Raw genomic sequence first — 19,418 nt, 5'->3', positions numbered from 1 at the left:
CCTATCCTTAGGCAACATAAGGGCATTCCAAAAGTTGCCTCCTGAACATAGCAAAACACCGTTCTCTCTCTCATCACTTAGGAAATTCCAAGGGTTTTAGAAGCTCAGTCGTAGAAAACAGGACAAAGCCCGAATACATATTCCTTATTATAATTCACATCATAATTCCTAACATCCCAGTCCCGATATACAAATTATCCTTATCAGCATGCCATAGAAACTACCAAATATGTATTTGTCTATATAAAATTTTAAATTAAGAAAAAAAGTCATAACATTACCGCATCGAACTTGGATCTGCCGGCCTCCCTGCAAAGCCAATTTACTGACACGGGGACGTGGTGAGGGAAAGTACCGCATTTACTTCAGGGCACCTAGGAAGGAGAACAGGTAGCTCATCCTCAAAAGAACTGAACTCCCAGATGGCTTTCAGGGAATGGTTTTTAAAGGTGACATTTGGGCTGAGGGTTGCAGAGGGCATGACTTTTTTCTGATTGGTTGCTGGTGAGGTAACAGGGTGGTGTTTCAGAAATCTTAATCATCGACCTTCTGGTTCCAACCAGTCTGGGGTCTACATGTTTGTGGTTGGCATGTAGTCACCATCCTCCACCTGGGCTGGGGTCTTATTTTCTGCAGAGCAATTCAAAGATATGCAGCAGATTGTTATATATATCCCTTGAGAGGAACTCAGACTCTTTTCTTGCTGCACTATTGCTGCTGGACTGCTTTTCCTGAGTTTCTGCATTCCCTCACCTCCCTAATTAGAAACTTAGATTCTGCACTTTGGAAGTCAGGGGAGGCCTAGGAGTCTAAAGCTTCTTTCTAACAAGCAAGAAACCATGGGACACAGAGGGGCTTTTGTACCTAGGAGGGCCCCACAGAGTCCAGCTCTGTTTCAATAAAGTCAAAAGACTGGGAAAAATACATATGAGAGAAATGGACGTTTCCTCTAATGTACAAATCTCTCTCACAAATTAATAGAGGAGAGAAGACAAACCAATAGAAAAAAAGGGCAAAGGACTGAAGGGGAGCAAAATTTGCCACCCTAAAACATCTCTTTGGCATGTGGGTTATTTCAAGCTGAAAACAATCAAGGCCCAAAAGACTCAAGGAGAAAATTTGACCTTCCTCCTTAGCTGCCTAAAGAATTTAGATAAAGGGCCAGTTCCCAGAACTGAGCTGTCACCAGAGAGCTCTGCAAAGATTATGGGCTGAGTGTGGTGGGGAAACTCGGCAGGGCCTGGAGATCAGAGTCCACTCTGGGTCCCATTGTCTCTGCACAGCCCAGCAAACATCTGTTTCCCATTCACTTTTCCATTTCCTTGTGAATTGCGTTCCTCCCCTTTGAGGTCCCAAATCACTACCCACAGCCTCTTCTTTTGTCTTTAGCTGAAGATGGTATTTAAGGTCAGGGCTTCAGCCATTTGGGTGACTTACTCAGTTTTTCTGGGTCTCTCCCATGTATACATGTTATCAAACTTTTGTTTGATTTTCTCCTGTTATCTATATCATGTCACATCAATTCTTAGACCATCCAGAAGAACTAGAAGGGTAGAGGGAAATTTCTTCCTCCGCAACAGGAAAACATAATTCCGAGTCAATGAATACCCACACACAAAATGCCAAATACGACAAATTAAAGAATTACAAATGAAAGTACCATTGTTCATCCATCAGATTGTCAAAGATTTAAGAGATTGATCATACCCATGTGACATTGTGATTTATAATAAGAAATATATATTTGGTCTTCACCCTGTTCGCGGCACAAAGCTCCCTTGGAATTTCCTAAATGTTGAGCACAGTAAGTGTCTTTTGTTATGTTTATGAGGTGACTTTTGGAATCCCCCTAGGTAACGTAAAGGTGAAGTCTGGCTGCCAGGAATATCAACATGCGATTAGAAGGCTGGAACTTTCAGTTCAGCCCCTGACCTTGGGGGAGAGAAGATGGAGAAAACGGAGTTCAATCACCTATGGCCAATCATGCCTATGTAATGATGCCTTCATAAAAACTCAAAAGGTGGGGTTTCTGAGAGCTTTCATATTGGTGAGCCAGAGAGTAACCATATCCCTGGAGAGTAGTGCACCCCAAACTCCACCGGCACAGAAGCTTCTTTGTTCAGGACCCTTCCAGGTCTTGCCACATGTATCTCTTCAACTGGCTGTTCATTTGTGTCCGTTTTTATTGGGGGGGCCGCGCCATAGGGCATGCGAGATCTTAGTTCCAGGACCAGGGGTGAAACCTGTGCCCCCTGCAGTGGAAACGAGGATTCTTAACCACTGGACCACCAGGAAGTCCCAGCATCTGTATCCTTTAATATCCTTCATAATAAGCCAGATATCTAGTAAGTCAACTGACTTCCTGAATACTGTGAGTTGCTCTAGCAAATTAATCAAACCCCAGGAGTGGGTCAAGGGAACCTCCAATTTATACCCAGTTGGTCAGAAACATAGGTAACAACCTGGACTTTCAACTGGCATCCGAGGTGCGGGCAGTCTCGCGGGACTGAGTCCTTAACGAGCGGGATCTGACACAAGATAGTATCAGAATTGAGAATCAAAGAATTGCTTTATGTGTGGAAAACCCACACAGTTGGTGTCAAAAGTGAAGTAGCAAAGCAGGGTGAGAGTAAAGGAAAGACACAGAGGGCTGTGTTGTTTCATTATCCAGTGTTGGCAAGGATGTAGGAAAACTGGAATTTCACTTTTTTTTCTTGGATACATTCTTCTGGATCTCTTTATCCTCTTTCTCCAAACTCATTACTTTCTGTTACCCTGGGATCTCCCTTCACTATCATCCTGGGAATTTTTTTTCTCTTCTCTTCTGTGTTGAATTACTTGTGTTCTGAATTCCAAGCACTCTCTTTTTATGGTTTAGTCCCTCATTCTGATGTAGGGAATCCTCCAGTGGCTTCCTGAGAAAGCATGGGAAATGATTTTTTTGGATACACTGCACGTTGAAAATGTCTTTATTCACAACTTCCTCTAGATAGCTTGGCCGACTGTAGAAGTCAGCTGAGAAACATTTTATCTTCAGAATTTTAAAAGTATGGGTCAAGCTTCTTCTAGATTTCAAGGCTGATCTTGAGAAGACTGACAATACTCTTCTTATCTTTTGCATGTAACACCCCCTGCCTCACCCCCAAGCTGTTAGGATTCTCTTTTTAAACATGTGTTGAAATTCCACGAGGCTGATGTGCACCAGTGTGGGTCTTTTTTCATGTAGAAGGCTGGACACCTTCAGTCTATAAAATCACATTTTTTGGTTCTAAATTCTATGGAATTCAAACCAAGCAAATGAAGCAGAAAATCTACAAGGTACTGAAAAATCTGAAAGAGGTAAGTAGGGCCATTTGGAAGTTAGATTTTGAGAATGGAGTTAGATTTTTGATTGTGGCAGGTAATGAAACCGAGTGGGGCCCTGTGAGGCTCCCAGGCATGGAGCCTCTTTTTTTGGCCCCCGATTTCTTGTAGGCAAGACTCCAGCCTCCACGACCTACGCTGAGCTCCAAAGGGTGGATTCAAACAGTTGCTAATCAAGGGAGAACGGGGCAAGAAACCACCTGAGGCGAGATTAAAGGGACCAGAGAAGCTCATCAAGATTAGGAGACCCGACCACCTCAAACCCTGCACACACCCTCATCCTGTCAGCAACCCAGCCTTGGGTAATATTGTTATAAAACTTCTCACTGGGCTTTCCTGGTGGCGCAATGGTTGAGAGTCCTCCTGCCAATGCAGGGGACACGAGTTCGTGCCCCGGTCCGGGAAGATCCCACATGCCGCGGAGAGGCTGGGCCCGTGAACCATAGCAGCTGAGCCTGCGCGTCCAGAGCCCGTGCTCCACAACGGGAGAGGCCACAACAGTGAGAAGCCCACGTACCACAAAAAAAAACAAAAAAAAACCCCAAAACACTTCTCACTACCCTCTCCAAGTTGGGACACATAGTCTTTCGAGGCAGGAGCCAACTGTGTCCCCCTTTGCCTGGTAGAGTATTGAATAATAAAGCTATCCTTTTCTACTTCACCCCAAACTCTCTCTCCAAGATTTAATTTGGCCCTGGTGTACAGAGAAGCTGAGCTTTCAGCATCAGTAACAAATTACTTTTTTTTTTTTTTTTTTTTTACTGTAGGACAGTTGTAATACCAATTTTCCCATTATCTCAAGTGGCTATGTATCCCGTTGCATTCAGTGGGACTTTACTTTTCTGGATGCTGCAATTATCTTAAAGTTTCCCTCATCTGTTGATGGCAGAGGGATAACTGTCATAACTAGAGAGAGCATAATTAGAATATTTGTCTATTAAAGAAAGAAACTTTATTCCAACCACTCTGATGGTTGGCTAATTTCCTGACTTCCACAAAGCATGGACAACGAGTAAGGATTTCTTTTTTTTTTTTTTTTGCAGTACATGGGCCTCTCACTGTTGTGGTCTCTCCCGCTGTGGAGCACAGGGAGAGCTGTGCTCTCTTTATTTTTGGCTGCTTTGGGTCTTTGTTGCTGCGCACAGGCTTGTCTCTGGTTGCTGCGAGCGGGGGCTATTCTTCGTTGCTGTGCGCGGACTTCTCACTGTGGTGGCTTCTCTCATTGCGGAGCACGGGCTCTAAGCGTGCAGGCTTCAGTAGTTGTGGCACACGGGCTCAGTAGTTGTGGCTCACAGGCTCTAGAGCACAGGCTCAGTAATTGTGGCGCACAGGCTTAGTTGCTCTGCAGCATGTGGGACCTTCCTGGACCAGGGCTCGAACCAGCGTCCCTTGCATTGGCAGGCGGATTCTTAACCACTGCACCACAGGGAAGCCCTAGATGTGTAAATTTAAGGCTCAGACAAGTTAATGTACTCATTCAAGTTTACACCGTTTAAATGACAGTGCTGTGAACATTTGGGGGTTTTCTGACATGCAGACAGTGTTCTTTGTACTCTCTCATGTTACCTTTAATACCTACAAATAATTTATTTTTTGATAATTGACTGCTATAGATGACAGGTCCTCTATTAGCCACTAACCTAGGCACTGTTGATATAAAGGTGGATGAGGCAAATTAAGTGGATTCAGTATGAAGCAGAACTGGGAGATGATGGAATAGTACAGGGATCACTTTGATGAGAGTTGTGGATGTGAGAAGGCTCAGAAGAACAGAAAGGAAAAGCATCAAAAGTATTTTGGCAAGAGAGAAGTTTCAATATTGAGAAAATTTATATCTACCTCAGAGATTAGTCAAGGGTCAAACCAGATTTATCTTTCTTCTAGAAATATAGTGATCATAGGCATTTAGTTATTTAATGTTATCTATTTATTTCAAATTTTAGGTCCTTCCTATATTGTCCCATAATTTTATCGTGTAGTTCTTACGTTGCTTATCATTCACATTTTTAAGACTGAACTATACCACCTTCCCAAATCATAAATTTAATAGTCAAATTAGTAAAAACTTTTTTCGCGGGCCTCTCACTGTTGCGGCCTCTCCCGTTGCGGAGCACAGGCTCCGGAATCGCAGGCTCAGCGGCCATGGCTCACGGGCCCAGCCGCTCCGCGGCATGAGGGATTTTCCCGGACCAGGGCACGAACCCGTGTCCCCTGAATCGGCAGGCGGACTCTCAACCACTGCGCCACCAGGGAAGCCCAGTAAAAGCTTTTAAAGCAAGACTAAAATGACAAAAGGTAAGGGATTGGGGTGCCGAGCTTGGAGGAATATGTTCCACATGAGACAAAGCAACAGGTGTAGTATATGAAACTTGGCTCGCAGCCTCCTGAGAACTAAAACAAATGAGTCTTCACATAGCACAGGGAGATCAGCTAGATGCTGTGACCACCTAGAGGGGTGGGATAGGGAGGGTGGGGGGGGGAGGGAGACGCAAGAGGGAGGAGATATGGGAACATATGTATATGTATAGCTGATTCACTTTGTTATACAGCAGAGACTAACACACCATTGTAAAGCAATTATACTCCAATAAAGATGTAAAAAAAAAAAACAATTAATGGTTTGTGGGACTTCCCTGGTGGTCCAGTGGTTAAGACTCCACGCTTCCATTGCAGGGGTTATGGGTCAGGGAACAACCCCGGTTGGGGAACAAAGACTTCACATGCCACATGGCAAAAAAAAAAAAAAAAAAAGAAAGTAATGGTTTGCACTATTCTTCCTGTATAATAAAAGAAAATACATGTGAGAAACTGCATCCTGTCTTTGAAGGGTTTTTTCCCTAATATCCATTTTTTATAGGAACAGGTAAAGGGTAGCTTTCACAAAAGTTGTTTTTATTTCTTTTTTTGGCCTTGCAGCAAGGCCCCCAGCAGAAAAAAGCACAGAATCCGTAGGGTCCTAACCACTGGACCACCAGGGAATTCCCATCACTGCAGTTTTGTTTGTTTGTTTGTTTGTTTTTACTTTTTCTCCTACTTTTATTACAGTTTCAATTTCACAACAGCTTACCATTTCCCCATACATGCATGACTAGTATTCTTTAAATTCCAATGACAGTTACTATATCATGCCCAAATCACGGGTTAAGAACTGAACTATCATGTCAACATATTTTTAAACATTAAAAAGAGAACCCAGAAAGATCCCAAGTGTATAAATATTGGGGATTTAAAATTTTCAAAGTGAAATTCAATGGGAAGAGGGACAAGATAAAAAAGCCACTGGTATTACTTTATCACAAAGGATTCGGATCTTTCCCTGAATTTTCACAAACACACCATAATCTAGTAATAAAGCACCTCCCCATCCCCAGTTTTGCTTATTTCCCAAACTGAGTTTGGCTGATAGTTTCCCCTCTAATACGGTTATCACTTAAAAAACACAAACATTCAAACTAAAGATGCAGTGGATTACTGACTGTAACCTTAGCAAGCCTACATGGATTGTCTGCTACCAAATATGACAGTAATTTCACAGTGATCACAAAGTCATTAGGTTCTCCTTGTTACAATGACGACGAAAAGTAAAAACTCTTGCTGTTTCTAATGAACACTCATCACAAAGAAGAGATGTGCTTATAAGGCAGGAAGTAACACAAAATTGCTTTAGAATTCATTGCATTTTCACTTTGCTCAAGTTTTCAACTGCAAAACCTCAGTGAAAAACAATGTTGCAAACCCGGAAGAGTACCTCTCACCACCTTAAGTGCACTCCAAAATCTCAAGCTTGCTTTAAAAGCCCACAATATGGGTATTTAAAGTCTTTTCCAAGACCTCTCCCAAATACCACACATCTCCAGATGAACCACGTAAGAAGCTTGAAAGCAGTGAAGGACGCTAACCTGCTGATGCAAGTTTCTGACAGCCATCTTTCAAGCCACCAATAACCAGGTCTTCAGTTACCTTTTCAGTCTTCCCCATCTTGCAGCAAAGCAGTTTTGCTTTTTCCCCTGCACTTAGCAGAGTTTTAAGCATTTTAGAAAGTTTCCAAGCAACTGTTTTCTGTGCTTACAAGCGATAATTTAACTAGCATTAACAATTTACTATTAACTAGTAATTTCTTTGCGCATGAGCTCTATATAATTCCCCAGAGCTCTGTCTACTGATCTTTTCTCCAGAGAATTCCCTTCAACCCACATTCCCTACCACTCCCACCCTCTACAACCCACACCTAGCCACAACCCTCCCCCCTTCTCCCTTTCTTCACGCCCACCCCTCCCACCCCTCCCAGCACCTGCAGCAGGCTTTTCCCTCCCCACCACCCCTCACCTCAGGGTCCTCCCATTTGAACACTAAGATTACTCTCAAATCTGATCAAGTAAAACTGAAGTTAAAAAACACAAAGAGCAAGATGAATCAAAGATCACTACCGGTATCCTGACCGCTCCCTTCTTAGTAGGAATGCCCAAACTAGACCTGCCGTTTCTATCACAATTGGGGCGTGATCCACCCGTACCTCCAGCACAGTACAATGACCCCCTCAATTTGCCAGTTGGCTCATTTAAGTATTTGCCTAAGGCATTCAATCTTGAACACTTTCCTAACACACAGATTATATCATCACACTAAGAATTCCTCCGACCAATGCGCAGGAAGGCGGGCGGGTAGATGAGAGGGGCACGGGGATGCATCTGCAAGCTCCGTCTACAAGGCAGCACTCTGTGTTGTGGCATCGCGTTAAAATGTTCTACAGCTGACGAGTCCTCCGGGAGCAAGGTGCGTAGCACAGAACTAGTACAACAGGAGGCTGAATTGAGAAGATGCGCATCTGAAAACCTCCACCCCGGAACAGGAAAGGCGCCTGCTGGCATTCACGTGCCCAGAGATCGCTGCTCCCGGATTACACACTCAAAGCAACGCATCTGCTGAAGGCCCCAGATGCATGTGCTTTGGACTTTTAAAGATTGCCCCCTCATAAGCTCATCTGAAAACCTTAAAGGGTGGTCTCCTGAATGAATACAGGGCTTCCTGAGCAAGGCCTGGAAACAGGACATTGGAGAACTCCTCCTCCTAAGCCTCTGGAAATTCAATCTGTAGACATCAATTTAGGCGGGCTCTCTCCTCCTCCAGGGTCTCCCCTCCTGCACGGCTACGACTCACACTGGCCAGGGGCTCCATTTCTCCTGGTGCCACCGGCTTGCCATGATGAACACTACAGTAACAGACCACGGTCTATGAAGCATTTCTGTAGCTTTCAGCTGGTACCATCGCTGTGGGCCCACCCAAGGGTGCACCTTCCATCCCCACCCTCTCCACCGGCAAGCAAGACCAACCCACCCACCCAGAGTCTCCGCTGGGGACGCCTCTCCTCCTTCGGGGTTACCGACAATACCGACTCCGGCAGGGACTCCAGCAACTTTCCCGGCTTACCAGATTACCAGAAGCAACGTTTTAAGTGAAGGGGTAACCTCGAGAGAGTTAAGAGGGAGGAGGAAGGGCAGAGTGAGGTCACAGAAGAGGTAAGCATGGAACCTAGAGGAAAAGTCCAAAGGGGTGCACTGCCACCGCCCTGGGCCAGAACTGTCAGCCCCGCGAAGCTAAGTTCAGTTTCCACAACACCAGGCCTCATCCCCAGGCGGGTTCACAACCCTCTGTACAGGAGCGGCGCCCTCCTAGAGGTCAGGCCCCCCTTCTCCAGCAGGCAGCTGCGACAGCCAGGCCTGGGGTGTTCTCCTCCCCCACGGGTTACTGTGGACACTTCCGACGCAGCTCTTCCCAGCACAGTTCCCCCAACATCTAGTCTCCCCTTCAACCTTCCTTCTCCTGGCACCCCCCACCCCCCCAGCCCCATCTAACTCTGCCATCTCCCCCACCTGTCCCCTGAGACCCTAAACTGGCCACCTCCTCCCCCAAAACTAAGCCCAGGGCCCTCGCCCTCCCTGTCGCTAACTCCTCCACGGCAGTTTTTAAATATGCATAGACAGTCTTCACACAGACATCTAATAAGGTGGCAGCCCCACTTATGCCTCCCAGAGAAGACCGCCTTATCCCCACGCCACCCCAGGAAGGCAAGCCAGGCGAACGACTGAGCAGCCTGAGCCCATTCTGAAAAGCGGTCATGTTTTGGTTACCAGCATATCCTGAATGCCAAGGAAAGGAAACAAAAACCACAGCACACTGCCTTTTAGTTTCATTTCTGCCGTGGTACTGCCTATCTGACCCTGGCCACAAAGTTTCTGTTTCCTAGTTTCCTCCTTGTACAGACACGTCATGTGTTCAACCAAACCCCATTTCCTCTCCTTCCAGGGCACGTGGCTGGACTGTGTTTTGTTGCCTCCCTTAAAGCTGGGTGGGGTCACTGGTCTGATTCTGGCTCAGAGGAATCAGGTCAGAAGTGACGTTTGCCATTTCCAGTCCTGATTCTAAAAAACACCCTTTCACACTGCTTTAATGCTTTCCTTCTCTGTGCGCCTCTGTCTCTCTCTCTCTCTCTCCTGTGGGCCAGCTGAGTGTAGAGAATTCAGCAGAGGACTTCAAGGCCATAGGAGATGGCGGAGTCACCAGATGGTAGAAAATGAGGTCCCTGAGTAACCACAGAGAGCAAAAACGTTCCACCCAAATGACATTAGCCTTGCAACGGGAGCGAGAAATAACCCTTCTCTGTATTTAGATGCTACTTTGTCCTTTGTTTCCCTTTAGCATCTTCTGAGAAATTGGCTCCATGGAATTATTTGTCCTGAAGTCACAGCAAATGTCCCTACAGGTCAAACCCAAAGATGGCCTCCAGTGATTCTCATCTCCTGGGATTCAAGTCCTTGTGTGGTTCCCCCCACTCAACATTGAATTGTAGCTGGCCAGTGTGACCCAAGAACACTGCAGAAGAAATAGTGTATGATTCCAAGACATGGCAAATTGTGCCCTGGTCTGTCTTAGGCCACTTGCTCTGTAGGAAGCCAGCCACAAAGTCATGAGGACTTTTAAGCATCCCTGTGCAGAGGCCTACATGATGAAAAACTGAGACTTCCCACCATCCACGGGTGCCCGCTCGCAGCCGCGTGTGTATGCCACCTGGGAAGCACATTCTGTAGCCTCTGTCAAGGCTGGAGATGACTGCAATCCTGGCTGACAGCTTGGCAGCAACCTCCTGAGATATCCTGAGACACGAACACACTAAGGGACTCCTGAATTCCTGAGCCAGAGAAACTGTGACATAGTAAATATTTATTGTTGTTTTCAGCCTGCAAAGTAGCGGGGTAATTTGTGATACAGCAGTAGATAATGCTATCCGTGATACTGTTATTTGTGAAAATTTCTATATTCTTTTGTTTTAATCTCTTCCCCCCCAGTATTATTGAATATAATTGAGACATAACATTGTGTAAGTCTTTTTTTAATTAATTAATTAATTAATTTGTTATTATTTTGGGCTGTGTTGGGTCTTCGCTGTGATGCGTGGGCTTCTCATCGTCGTGGCTTCTCTTGTTGCAGAGCACGGGCTCTAGGTGCGCGGGCTTCAGTAGTTGTGACCCATGGGCTTAGTTGCTCCACAGCATGTGGAATCTTCCCCGACCAGGGATCAAAACTGTGTCCCCTGCATTGGCAGGTGGATTCTTAACCACTGTGCCACCAGGGAAGCCCCACTAAGTTAAGGTGTACAACGTAATGATTTGATATATGTATATATTGCAAAATGATTACTACAATAAAGTAAGTTAACACATTCATCACCGCACAGACTTACACCTCTTTGTGTACGGCAAGAACATTTAAGATCTACTCTTAGAAAATTTCAACTGCACAGTACAGTATAAACTATAATCACCATGCTCTACCTTCTATCCCCAGAATTTGTTCATCTTAAAACTGAAAGTTTGTCCAGGAATTCCCTGGCGGTCCAGTGGTTAGGACTCTGCGCTCTCACTGCCGAGTGCTGGGTTTAATCCTTAGTTGGAGAACTAAGATCCCACAAGCCGCATGGTGTAGTCAAAAAAACCCAAAAAACAACACTGAAAGTTTCTACCCTCTGACCACTTTCACTCCTGTCCCTGGCAACCACTAATTTTGTCTCTTTCCATGAGGTCAGATTTTTTTTTTTTTTTGAGGTCAGATTTTTTTAAGAGTCCACATATTAGTGAGATCATATAGTATTTGTCTGTCTCTGACTTATTTCAAAGAGCAAAATGCCTTCAAGTTTCTTCTATGTTGTTGCAAAGGGCAGGATTTTCTTCCTTTTTATGGCTATATAATATTCCATTGTGTGTGTGTATATGTATATATACCACATTTTCTTTATCCATTCATCTGTTGGTGGATACTTAGATTGTTTTCAGGTCTTGGCTATTGTAAATAATGCTACAATGAACACAGAAGTGCAGATATTTCTTTGAGAAAATGATTTCATTTCCTTCAGATACATAAGGATTGCTTTGGCTATTCAGGGTCTTCTGTTGCTCCATATGAAATTTAGGATTTTTCTTTCATTTCTGTAAAAAATACCATTGGAATCTTGATAGGGACTGCATTGAATTTATAGATGGCTTTGTATAGTAGGGACATTTTAACAATATTATTTCTTCCATCCACGACCATCGGATGTCTTTCCATTTATTTGTGTCTTCTTCAATCTCTCTTGTAGATCTCAGTGTACAGATCTTTCACCTCCTCGGTCAAATTAATTCCGAAGTATTTTATCATTTTTCATTGCTACTATAAATGGGATTTTTTTTTTAAATTTCTTTTCCAGATAACATGTTGTTAGTGTCTAGAAATGCAAACGTAAAATTTCTTGATTCTAATGGTACTCTTTAGTGGGCCATCAGTTCCTGTTCATGAAACAGTATATACTCTATTCATCTCCAAGTCAAAGGAAGTTGTATCAACCCTGTATGTAAAAGGATATGGGGTGGAATCATTTGGTAATGGCAATTTTGAGGAATAAGTCTGAACGAGGTCGGCTGATTCTGACATCTTGAAATATTTAAACAGGGAGGGAGACCCTGAAATAAAAAAGAAGTTAGGGTGATATTTCACAAACATTTCAAAACATCATTTGAAAGACCACTGAACTACTTGCAAGAGAATACAAGTGGGACACATACATTCCTTCAGTAAGATGACACACACCAATAAGGGAAGGAAGAATTGTGCAATCTGGTGTGACAAGTATGTGCTGTAACAACAACAGTAATGATGATGATGAAATCTAACTCCTATGGAGTCCACATATATCTTAGACCAGTTTATCCGTTCCTTTCTCCCACTTATTTCCCACAAAGAGATTGTCTTGTTCTCACATTTTTAAAGATGTCAGGTAAATAACTAAATGTCAATATAAATGGCAAAGTGATGGTGAGAAGAGTATGTGTCAACGTAATCAGGAGAGAAGTCTGAAGACGGATGCCTCTTTTTGCATCAGAATCATTTTCCCTTATAGTAACTTACTAGAATTATGCAGTGGAGTTCCAGTGCATACAGCTTCATCAACAGAGGGTGGTATCTTGGCCAGTGAGCTTCTTTCCCAGGTGGGTAGTTGACAAAATACCTCCAGCAGTAATCATACTCTAAGGAAACACAAATCTTGGTTCAGTCAACACATACAACAGAAAGTTAAAGAGAGCCCAATTTAAAAATAATAATAATTATAATAATAATTATTATTGTTATTAAATAATAATACTATGGGGCTTCCCTGGTGGCGCCGTGGTTAAGAATCCTCCTGCCAATGCAGGAGACACGGGTTCAAGCCCTGGTCCGGGAAGATCCCACATGTCGCGGAGCAACTAAGCCCATGCGCCACAACTACTGAGCCTGCGCTCTAGAGCCCGTGCTCCGCAACAAGAGAAGCCACCGCAATGAGAAGCCCACGCACCACAATGAAGAGTAGCCCCCGTTCGCCGCAGCTAGAGTAAGCCCGCACACAGCAACGAGGACCCACTATAGCCAAAAATAAATAAATAAATTTATTTTTTAAAAAATACAATAGATATAAAAATCTCTCTGGCCTATTTATTGCTGGAGAAGGCTAGACTCTTCCAGAATCCCTTAAAGGAACTCAGCAATTCATTTGAAGATGGCACAGAGGCCATAGCGACAGGAGTGGGGAAAGGAGTCATATCTTTGGTGCTTTCCTTGCTATGAATTTCAGACCTGGTCCTTTCTCCTGTTATTTTGGACTTTTAACTTCTGAGACTTCCGGTCTGGGGTAATCAGTCTCCTGGCCTAGAAACATATCACCACCACCACAGTCTCTAAGAAACACTTAAGATTCCTGGTTTATTGTTTTCACCTGTGGGTCCCATAATCTGGATAGTCACACCACTGTGAGTCAGGTCTCTGAGTCCTTGCCGGTTTCGCCGATCCATGTGCTGGAAAAGCCGTGCTACGTAAATAAGCAGGGTCACTCTAGGATGCTGATTCAAAAATTCCTGAATAGCCTTGGAGCATTCCCAGCAGGGACTCCAGGACAAGAACCAGATGATGCAGCAACTGACGGATCGGTGAAAACGTCTTTCTGAAGTAATTTGTTCTATAAAATTGCGTTCAACGTGCTTGGTGGTGTTTTTGCCCGAGTGTCGCCAGATGCGCTGGCTCTTGCCCCACTTGATTTCATAGAGCAGACGGGTCTCTTTACAGAGTTCTTGGGGGTCAAAGGAGACTTCAAATTCCCAGGGTTCAATTCTTCTCCTGAAATATAAAAAATCACTCGTGTTGTTATGTCATCATTTGAGGGACCCTAGAAATAATTTCATCTTCTCCTTCTGGATCAGGCAGATCTAAAACATGACATCTCATGGACTTCCCTGGTGGTCCAGTAGGTAAGACTCCGTGCTCCCAATGTAGGGGGCCGGGGTTCGATCCCTGGTCAGGGAACTAGATCCCGCATGCATGCCGAAACTAAGAGCCCACATGCCCCCACTAAAGATCCCGCGGGCCGCAACTAAGACCCTTCACGGCCTAAATAAATAAATATTTAAAACATGACATCTCAGGAAACTTTTTTTTTTCTATTCTGTATCTCAAAGTTATCTGGGGAGGTCCGTTTGGATTATTAAATTTTCTCTCACAAACATAGTGAAGAGATTTTTCCCAGCTCATGTTATTTGGTTACCACTCTCTATACCATTGCTTGGTGGTCTTGAATTCAGGTACAAGTGTGTCCTTGTTCCTCTTTTAAACGTTTCTCATTATATTCTAATCTTATTTTATCTTTTTCTTTATTTCTTTTTGGCCATGCTGTGCGGATTGAACCCATGCTCTCGGCAGTGAAACTGCCCAGTCCAAACCCCTGGACCACCAGGGAATTCCCTCTAATCTCTCTATCTCACACTTAGAGGTGACCTGTCCCACTCATTAATCTTCACTATTCCTCAGGGGACTCTAGCTAGAGTTTTTTCAGGTGTGGAAGTCTCAAATTGCCAAGAGGATTCTATTCCCAACTCTGAGAAGAGAATAATTTAACCTCAGGCTTCATCCACATTCAATTCTGCACACTATTTCCTCAAAAGAAATAAATTCAAATTTCTCTCAAGGGCATCTTTGGATAACCACCCTCACTGTGGGTCAAAGCTGTGACTCAGAATTATTCTGAGGACTCTTCCTTGCAATATGGTTGAGTCATAAGTTTATTACATCATCATATTTTCCACTCATTCCTAAAGAATCACTTCATTTATTATGTAAATCAATCCTTCCACCCACCCATCACGAGATAATATGCTCCCTGACAAAAGTCTCCCTGTTATAAAAATAGGTCTAGGTGCCAGGGAGGCAAGACCCAGCCTCCCCAGATGCCTTTACTTGTTTTTGTTTTTTTTTGAAAACTGTGCAAAATGTTCATTTATTATGTCCATCATTCTACAAACATTTATTGAGAATCTAGTATGTGATCTGCTATGTGTTCTAAAACCTGGGGATACAGCCATGAACAAAATAAAACCAATCTCTGCTCTCCTGGAACTTCAAAAAAAGAAAAAAAATAGGTGTAGGGAATTCCCTGGTGGTCCAGTAGTTAGGACTCCACGCTTCCACTACTAGGGAGCTGGGTTCAATCTCTGGTCGGGGGACTTAGATCCCCACAAGCCAGGTGATGTGGCCAAAAAAAAAAAAAGTCTAGAAAATGGGCATAGAGTATGGAATAAGAGGATGAAATCAAAGTGACAAATGAGTTCCCTGGACTTTTCACTAATGACTATGAAAACCTGTGATTTAAAGAGAGAAGAACAATAGTAAGACGATAACAGAACAAAGCTGGAAGGTAATTTTTTTCAACAGAAACCAAAAGCCATAGGAGCAAAGATACAGAAAGCAATAATAATCATAGAGGATAGAGAGAGAAAAAGCAAAAGAAAAAATGGGAGCGTGGAATAAGTAAGGAACAATAAGGAAAGCTATAGTCCTCCATCTCTTAAATATCCATCTATTCTTGGTTGAATTAAATGTGCACTATGATAGTATAATTCTTACCTCAAGGTAGCATCTCCAGCTGAAGGACCTGTTGACCAACAGATGATCATGTCAGATAACACACATATACAAATTGAATTACTAAGAAAAAACGCTCTATTCTTCAAACCCACAAACCATATCAGAAAATGCAGTTAGGGCTTCCCTGGTGGCGCAGTGGTTGAGAGTCCGCCTGCCAATGCAGGGGACACGGGTTCGTGCCCCGGTCTGGGAAGATCCCACGTGCCGCGGAGCGGCTGGGCCCGTGAGCCATGGCCGCTGGGCCTGCGCGTCCGGAGCCTGTGCTCCGCAACGGGAGAGGCCACAGCAGTGTGGGGCCCGCGTACCGAAAAAAAAAAAAAAAAAGATGATATATAAGCCATCTTAATTCTAACCAAAGTCCTTGAGTCACATTTTGGTGAATTGCTCTGTGTAATTTTGTCTTTTTTTTTTTGCTAATCTGTCTTTTGTCGGTTTAATTTTTTTTTTTTTTTGTCGGTTTAATTTGCAGTGCCCCCTCCCAGAACAAAATCTAAGAGGGTAGAGGAAAAGATTTTCTTCCTAAACAATGTGTGCGCACGTGTGCGCGCGTGTGTGTGCATGTGTGTGTGCGCGCGCGTGTGTGTGTGCGTGCGTGCGTGTGTATGCGCGTGTGTGTGCGTGTGTGTCTGTTTGTGCATTTGTACTAAATGGAGAGACACTGTGTATGGCACACTTTCCTGTAGGTGGAAAATGGTTCTAGCTCGTGTGTGAGACCGAAAAGATAAATCAGCAAGATATATAGGAAAGAGGACAGAGTCAGTAAATACTACTCTAAGTGTAACATGAAGAATAAACTTCTCATCCTTAGAAGAATACGCAGGGAATCTGACATGAGATGGAGGAGAAAGCGGATGGCTAACACCTTGGAATGGGCACTTCTCAGACCTTACTTCAGATTGGGGCCTTTGGGACTTCCCTGGCGGTCCAGTGGTTAAGACTTTGCCTTCCAATGCAGGGGGTGAGAGTTCTATCCCTGGTCAGGGAGCTAAGATCCCACATGCCTTGCGGCCAAAAAAAAACAAAACATAAAACAGAAGCAATATTGTAACAAATTCAATAAAGACTTTAGAAATGGTCCCCATCAAGGTACTTCCCTGGTGGCGCAGTGGTCAAGAATCCACCTGCCAAGGCAGGGGACACGGGTTCGAGCCCTGGTCCAGGAAGATCCCACATGCCGCGGAGCAACTAAGCCCGTGCGCCACAACTACTGAAGCCCGCGCGCCTAGAGCCCGTGAGCCACAACTACTGAGCCCGCGTGCCACAACTACTGAAGCCTGCGTACCTAGAGCCCGTGCTCCGCAACAAGAGAAGCCACTGCAATGAGAAGCCCGCACACCGCAACGAAGAGTAGCCCCTGCTCGCAGCAACTAGAGAAAGCCTGCGCACAGCAACAAAAACCCAATGCAGTCAAAAATAAATAAGTAAATAAACAAAACAAAACAAAACAAAAAACCAAATTGGGGCCTTTGAACCAGCTGGTCTACTCAGCGAGGGCCTTGTAGAAACAGAGGCCATACCTCTATGAGGAGGTGAACCAGCAGTGAGAACTTCAGAAAGAGAAATTGAGATACATTCTCAGCATCTACACATGTGGTGCCAGGCAAGAACACTAGGTACATGACTAGGGGTGGTTTGAGGGATAAAACATACCACCTTCAAGGGAAATTACCCAGATATTTCAATTAAATAAAGACTTTACACTTTTTCCCAAAATACCAGTCACAAGAGAATTTTAATAGAGGGAAAATATAATGGAGAAAAAATATTGTTTCTTGAAACCTAAGACTGACACCTGCATTTTGTCTTATCACATGATGCCCACACTCTTGCAATAGTCTTTTCACTGGCCTCCTTTCTTCCTGTCTTTTCTGCTTTCAGTCAAGGAGGCATCAGAATGAGAAGCCTGTGCACTGTAACGAAGACCCAATGCAGCCAAAAATAAATAAATTTATTAAAAACAAACAAACAAATTTGCTTTCTAATCTCACTGCAGATTGTTTCCAAAAACTCTTCTCTATCTTAACCAACTTATTCTTTATATTCCACACACAATCTTTGTAAATTCTCTTAAACTCTCAGTGTCAATCAACCTGGAATCTCCTCCTCTTTGCCAATTCAAATTCTGCCCTTTCAGGATCCAGTTCAAATCCCACCTCATCTGAAAATCATCACCTTCCACAACCTGAGTGTTTTTCCTCTCCCACGAATTTTTCTAACATTAAGTAACGGAACCTTAAATTATCCATTAACTTGCCCTTGTGCTATCACTTCTGCTGTTATTTTAAACTTTTATTTAACAGTTGTATTTCTTTTACTTAATTTTTTATTATGGTGAAACAAGCATTGCTTTAGTGCCATCTGATCAAAATCATTTTTGGATGTGAACAGTTGGTATTAATAATAATGACAACAACAATAATAATAAATCCTGTTTAAGAATATTAACAAATAGGAAAGTTGGAAAATGTCCAAGGATACAAACAGAAGCAGGACACATATACACACACACACACACACACACGCAAGCACACACACAGAGTTTTCGCATTTTTCAAGAACATGTAGCTTTCAGGCCCCCGTCCATTTTACCTCTGTCAGAAGCCATGCTGCTCTGTCACTGGACTTTTTCCCCTGGAGCTATATATTGTGCTGCCAGCAACCTGCCTCACACTGTTTCTGCGGGTGTGACCACTGCCACCTGTTTGGGCAGAGGATGACTCATTCCTGTGTCTCAGGCCGATACTGGGTATCTAGACTGCACAGACAAGTAGCAGGTGAAGAGGGAAGTTGCTGGAGGTTGACGAAAGCCTACGACGCAGATAGTTAATTCTGTAGCATAATTCATTGAGAACATCCAAATTTCAAAGTTCTTGCGTGATAACTCAGAATGTAGGAACATTTCCCTTAAAAGTTAAAGCAAGACTGACGCATCATTCTTTACTGGAAAAAAAAGAGGAAGAAGAAAGGGAAGAGAGAACTGGCCTGTTTCCGTGACGTGAATGTTTTCATTGTTGCCTGGTGAAGACAGTGAGGCCTCGCCCTTTAGCTGTTATTTATTTCTAACTTCCCCTTATTTTGCTCTTCACCCTAGATTCTGTTGGAAAGGGGAGGGGCGCTATTAGAAGCGAAAGCAAAAGGACTTTGGTCTCTGAGTCACGTAATTAGAGTACAAGTTTCAGGTGATTTCTCTTGCTTCTTGAAGCTAAGGTTAACGTTAAGCCCAGCCCACTTCCGCTTTTTTTCTTCCTTGAGAAAATGAATACTATACTCCCTATTGCCATTGTCTCCTGTTGCCTGAACCCTGAGTCAATCTCCTCTGGGTTTGAGCACACACACTCCCAGAACTGAGGTCACTCTCAAGACCTACGTCTCCCTCTAGGGTCTCAAATCTAGAGCCCCTGAACTTTGAGTCTGAAATTCAACGAACCCTACACCTGATCCCTAAATATAAGACTTTCCTTAATCATGAAATGAAGCTGGAGCCTGGACAAGATGAAGCAGTTGTTGGGAGTGGCAGGTGATACTTTTGAAGAAGGGACAGAAGTGCCTCATCATAAGTAAAGGTCCTTCAGGGA

At 43.8% G+C, this 19,418-nt stretch overlaps 1 protein-coding gene across 3 annotated transcripts; it reads right to left on the bottom strand.

Annotated features, from left to right (window-relative positions):
- Nucleotides 1–278: 278 nt before the first annotated feature.
- Nucleotides 279–18,904, bottom strand: APOBEC1 (apolipoprotein B mRNA editing enzyme catalytic subunit 1). Of its 3 annotated transcripts, XM_067695644.1 has the most exons (6): nt 18,433–18,901; nt 15,823–15,850; nt 13,646–14,043; nt 12,802–12,920; nt 12,261–12,356; nt 10,562–10,981 (listed from the first exon to the last, which is right to left on the bottom strand). In XM_067695644.1, exons 1-6 carry the CDS (start codon nt 18,446–18,448, stop codon nt 10,937–10,939), a joined length of 702 nt encoding a protein of 233 aa, XP_067551745.1. In that variant the 5' UTR covers nt 18,449–18,901; the 3' UTR covers nt 10,562–10,936. The 3 variants fall into 3 exon arrangements, with proteins under 3 accessions (XP_067551746.1, XP_067551745.1, XP_067551744.1); XM_067695645.1 differs by lacking the exons at nt 10,562–10,981; nt 12,261–12,356 and adding an exon at nt 279–374 and having other exon boundaries at nt 18,433–18,904; XM_067695643.1 differs by having other exon boundaries at nt 10,562–12,356; nt 18,433–18,903.
- Between the last annotated feature and the right edge of the window lie 514 nt (nt 18,905–19,418).

Source organism: Pseudorca crassidens, chromosome 11 (genome assembly GCF_039906515.1).
Source record: "Pseudorca crassidens isolate mPseCra1 chromosome 11, mPseCra1.hap1, whole genome shotgun sequence".
Lineage (NCBI taxonomy): Eukaryota > Metazoa > Chordata > Mammalia > Artiodactyla > Delphinidae > Pseudorca > Pseudorca crassidens.
Note: the sequence above shows the minus strand (reverse complement) of the source record. Positions and strands in the feature narration are given on the sequence as shown.

Coding starts and splice junctions, on each gene's coding strand:
- APOBEC1 (XM_067695643.1), bottom strand. Junction 14,044..15,822: donor GCTGGAGATGCTACCTTGAG/GTAAGAATTATA, acceptor TTTATATTTCAG/GAGAAGAATTGAACCCTGGG. Junction 12,357..12,801: donor AACTCCACTGCATAATTCTA/GTAAGTTACTAT, acceptor TTTTTATTTCAG/GGTCTCCCTCCCTGTTTAAA.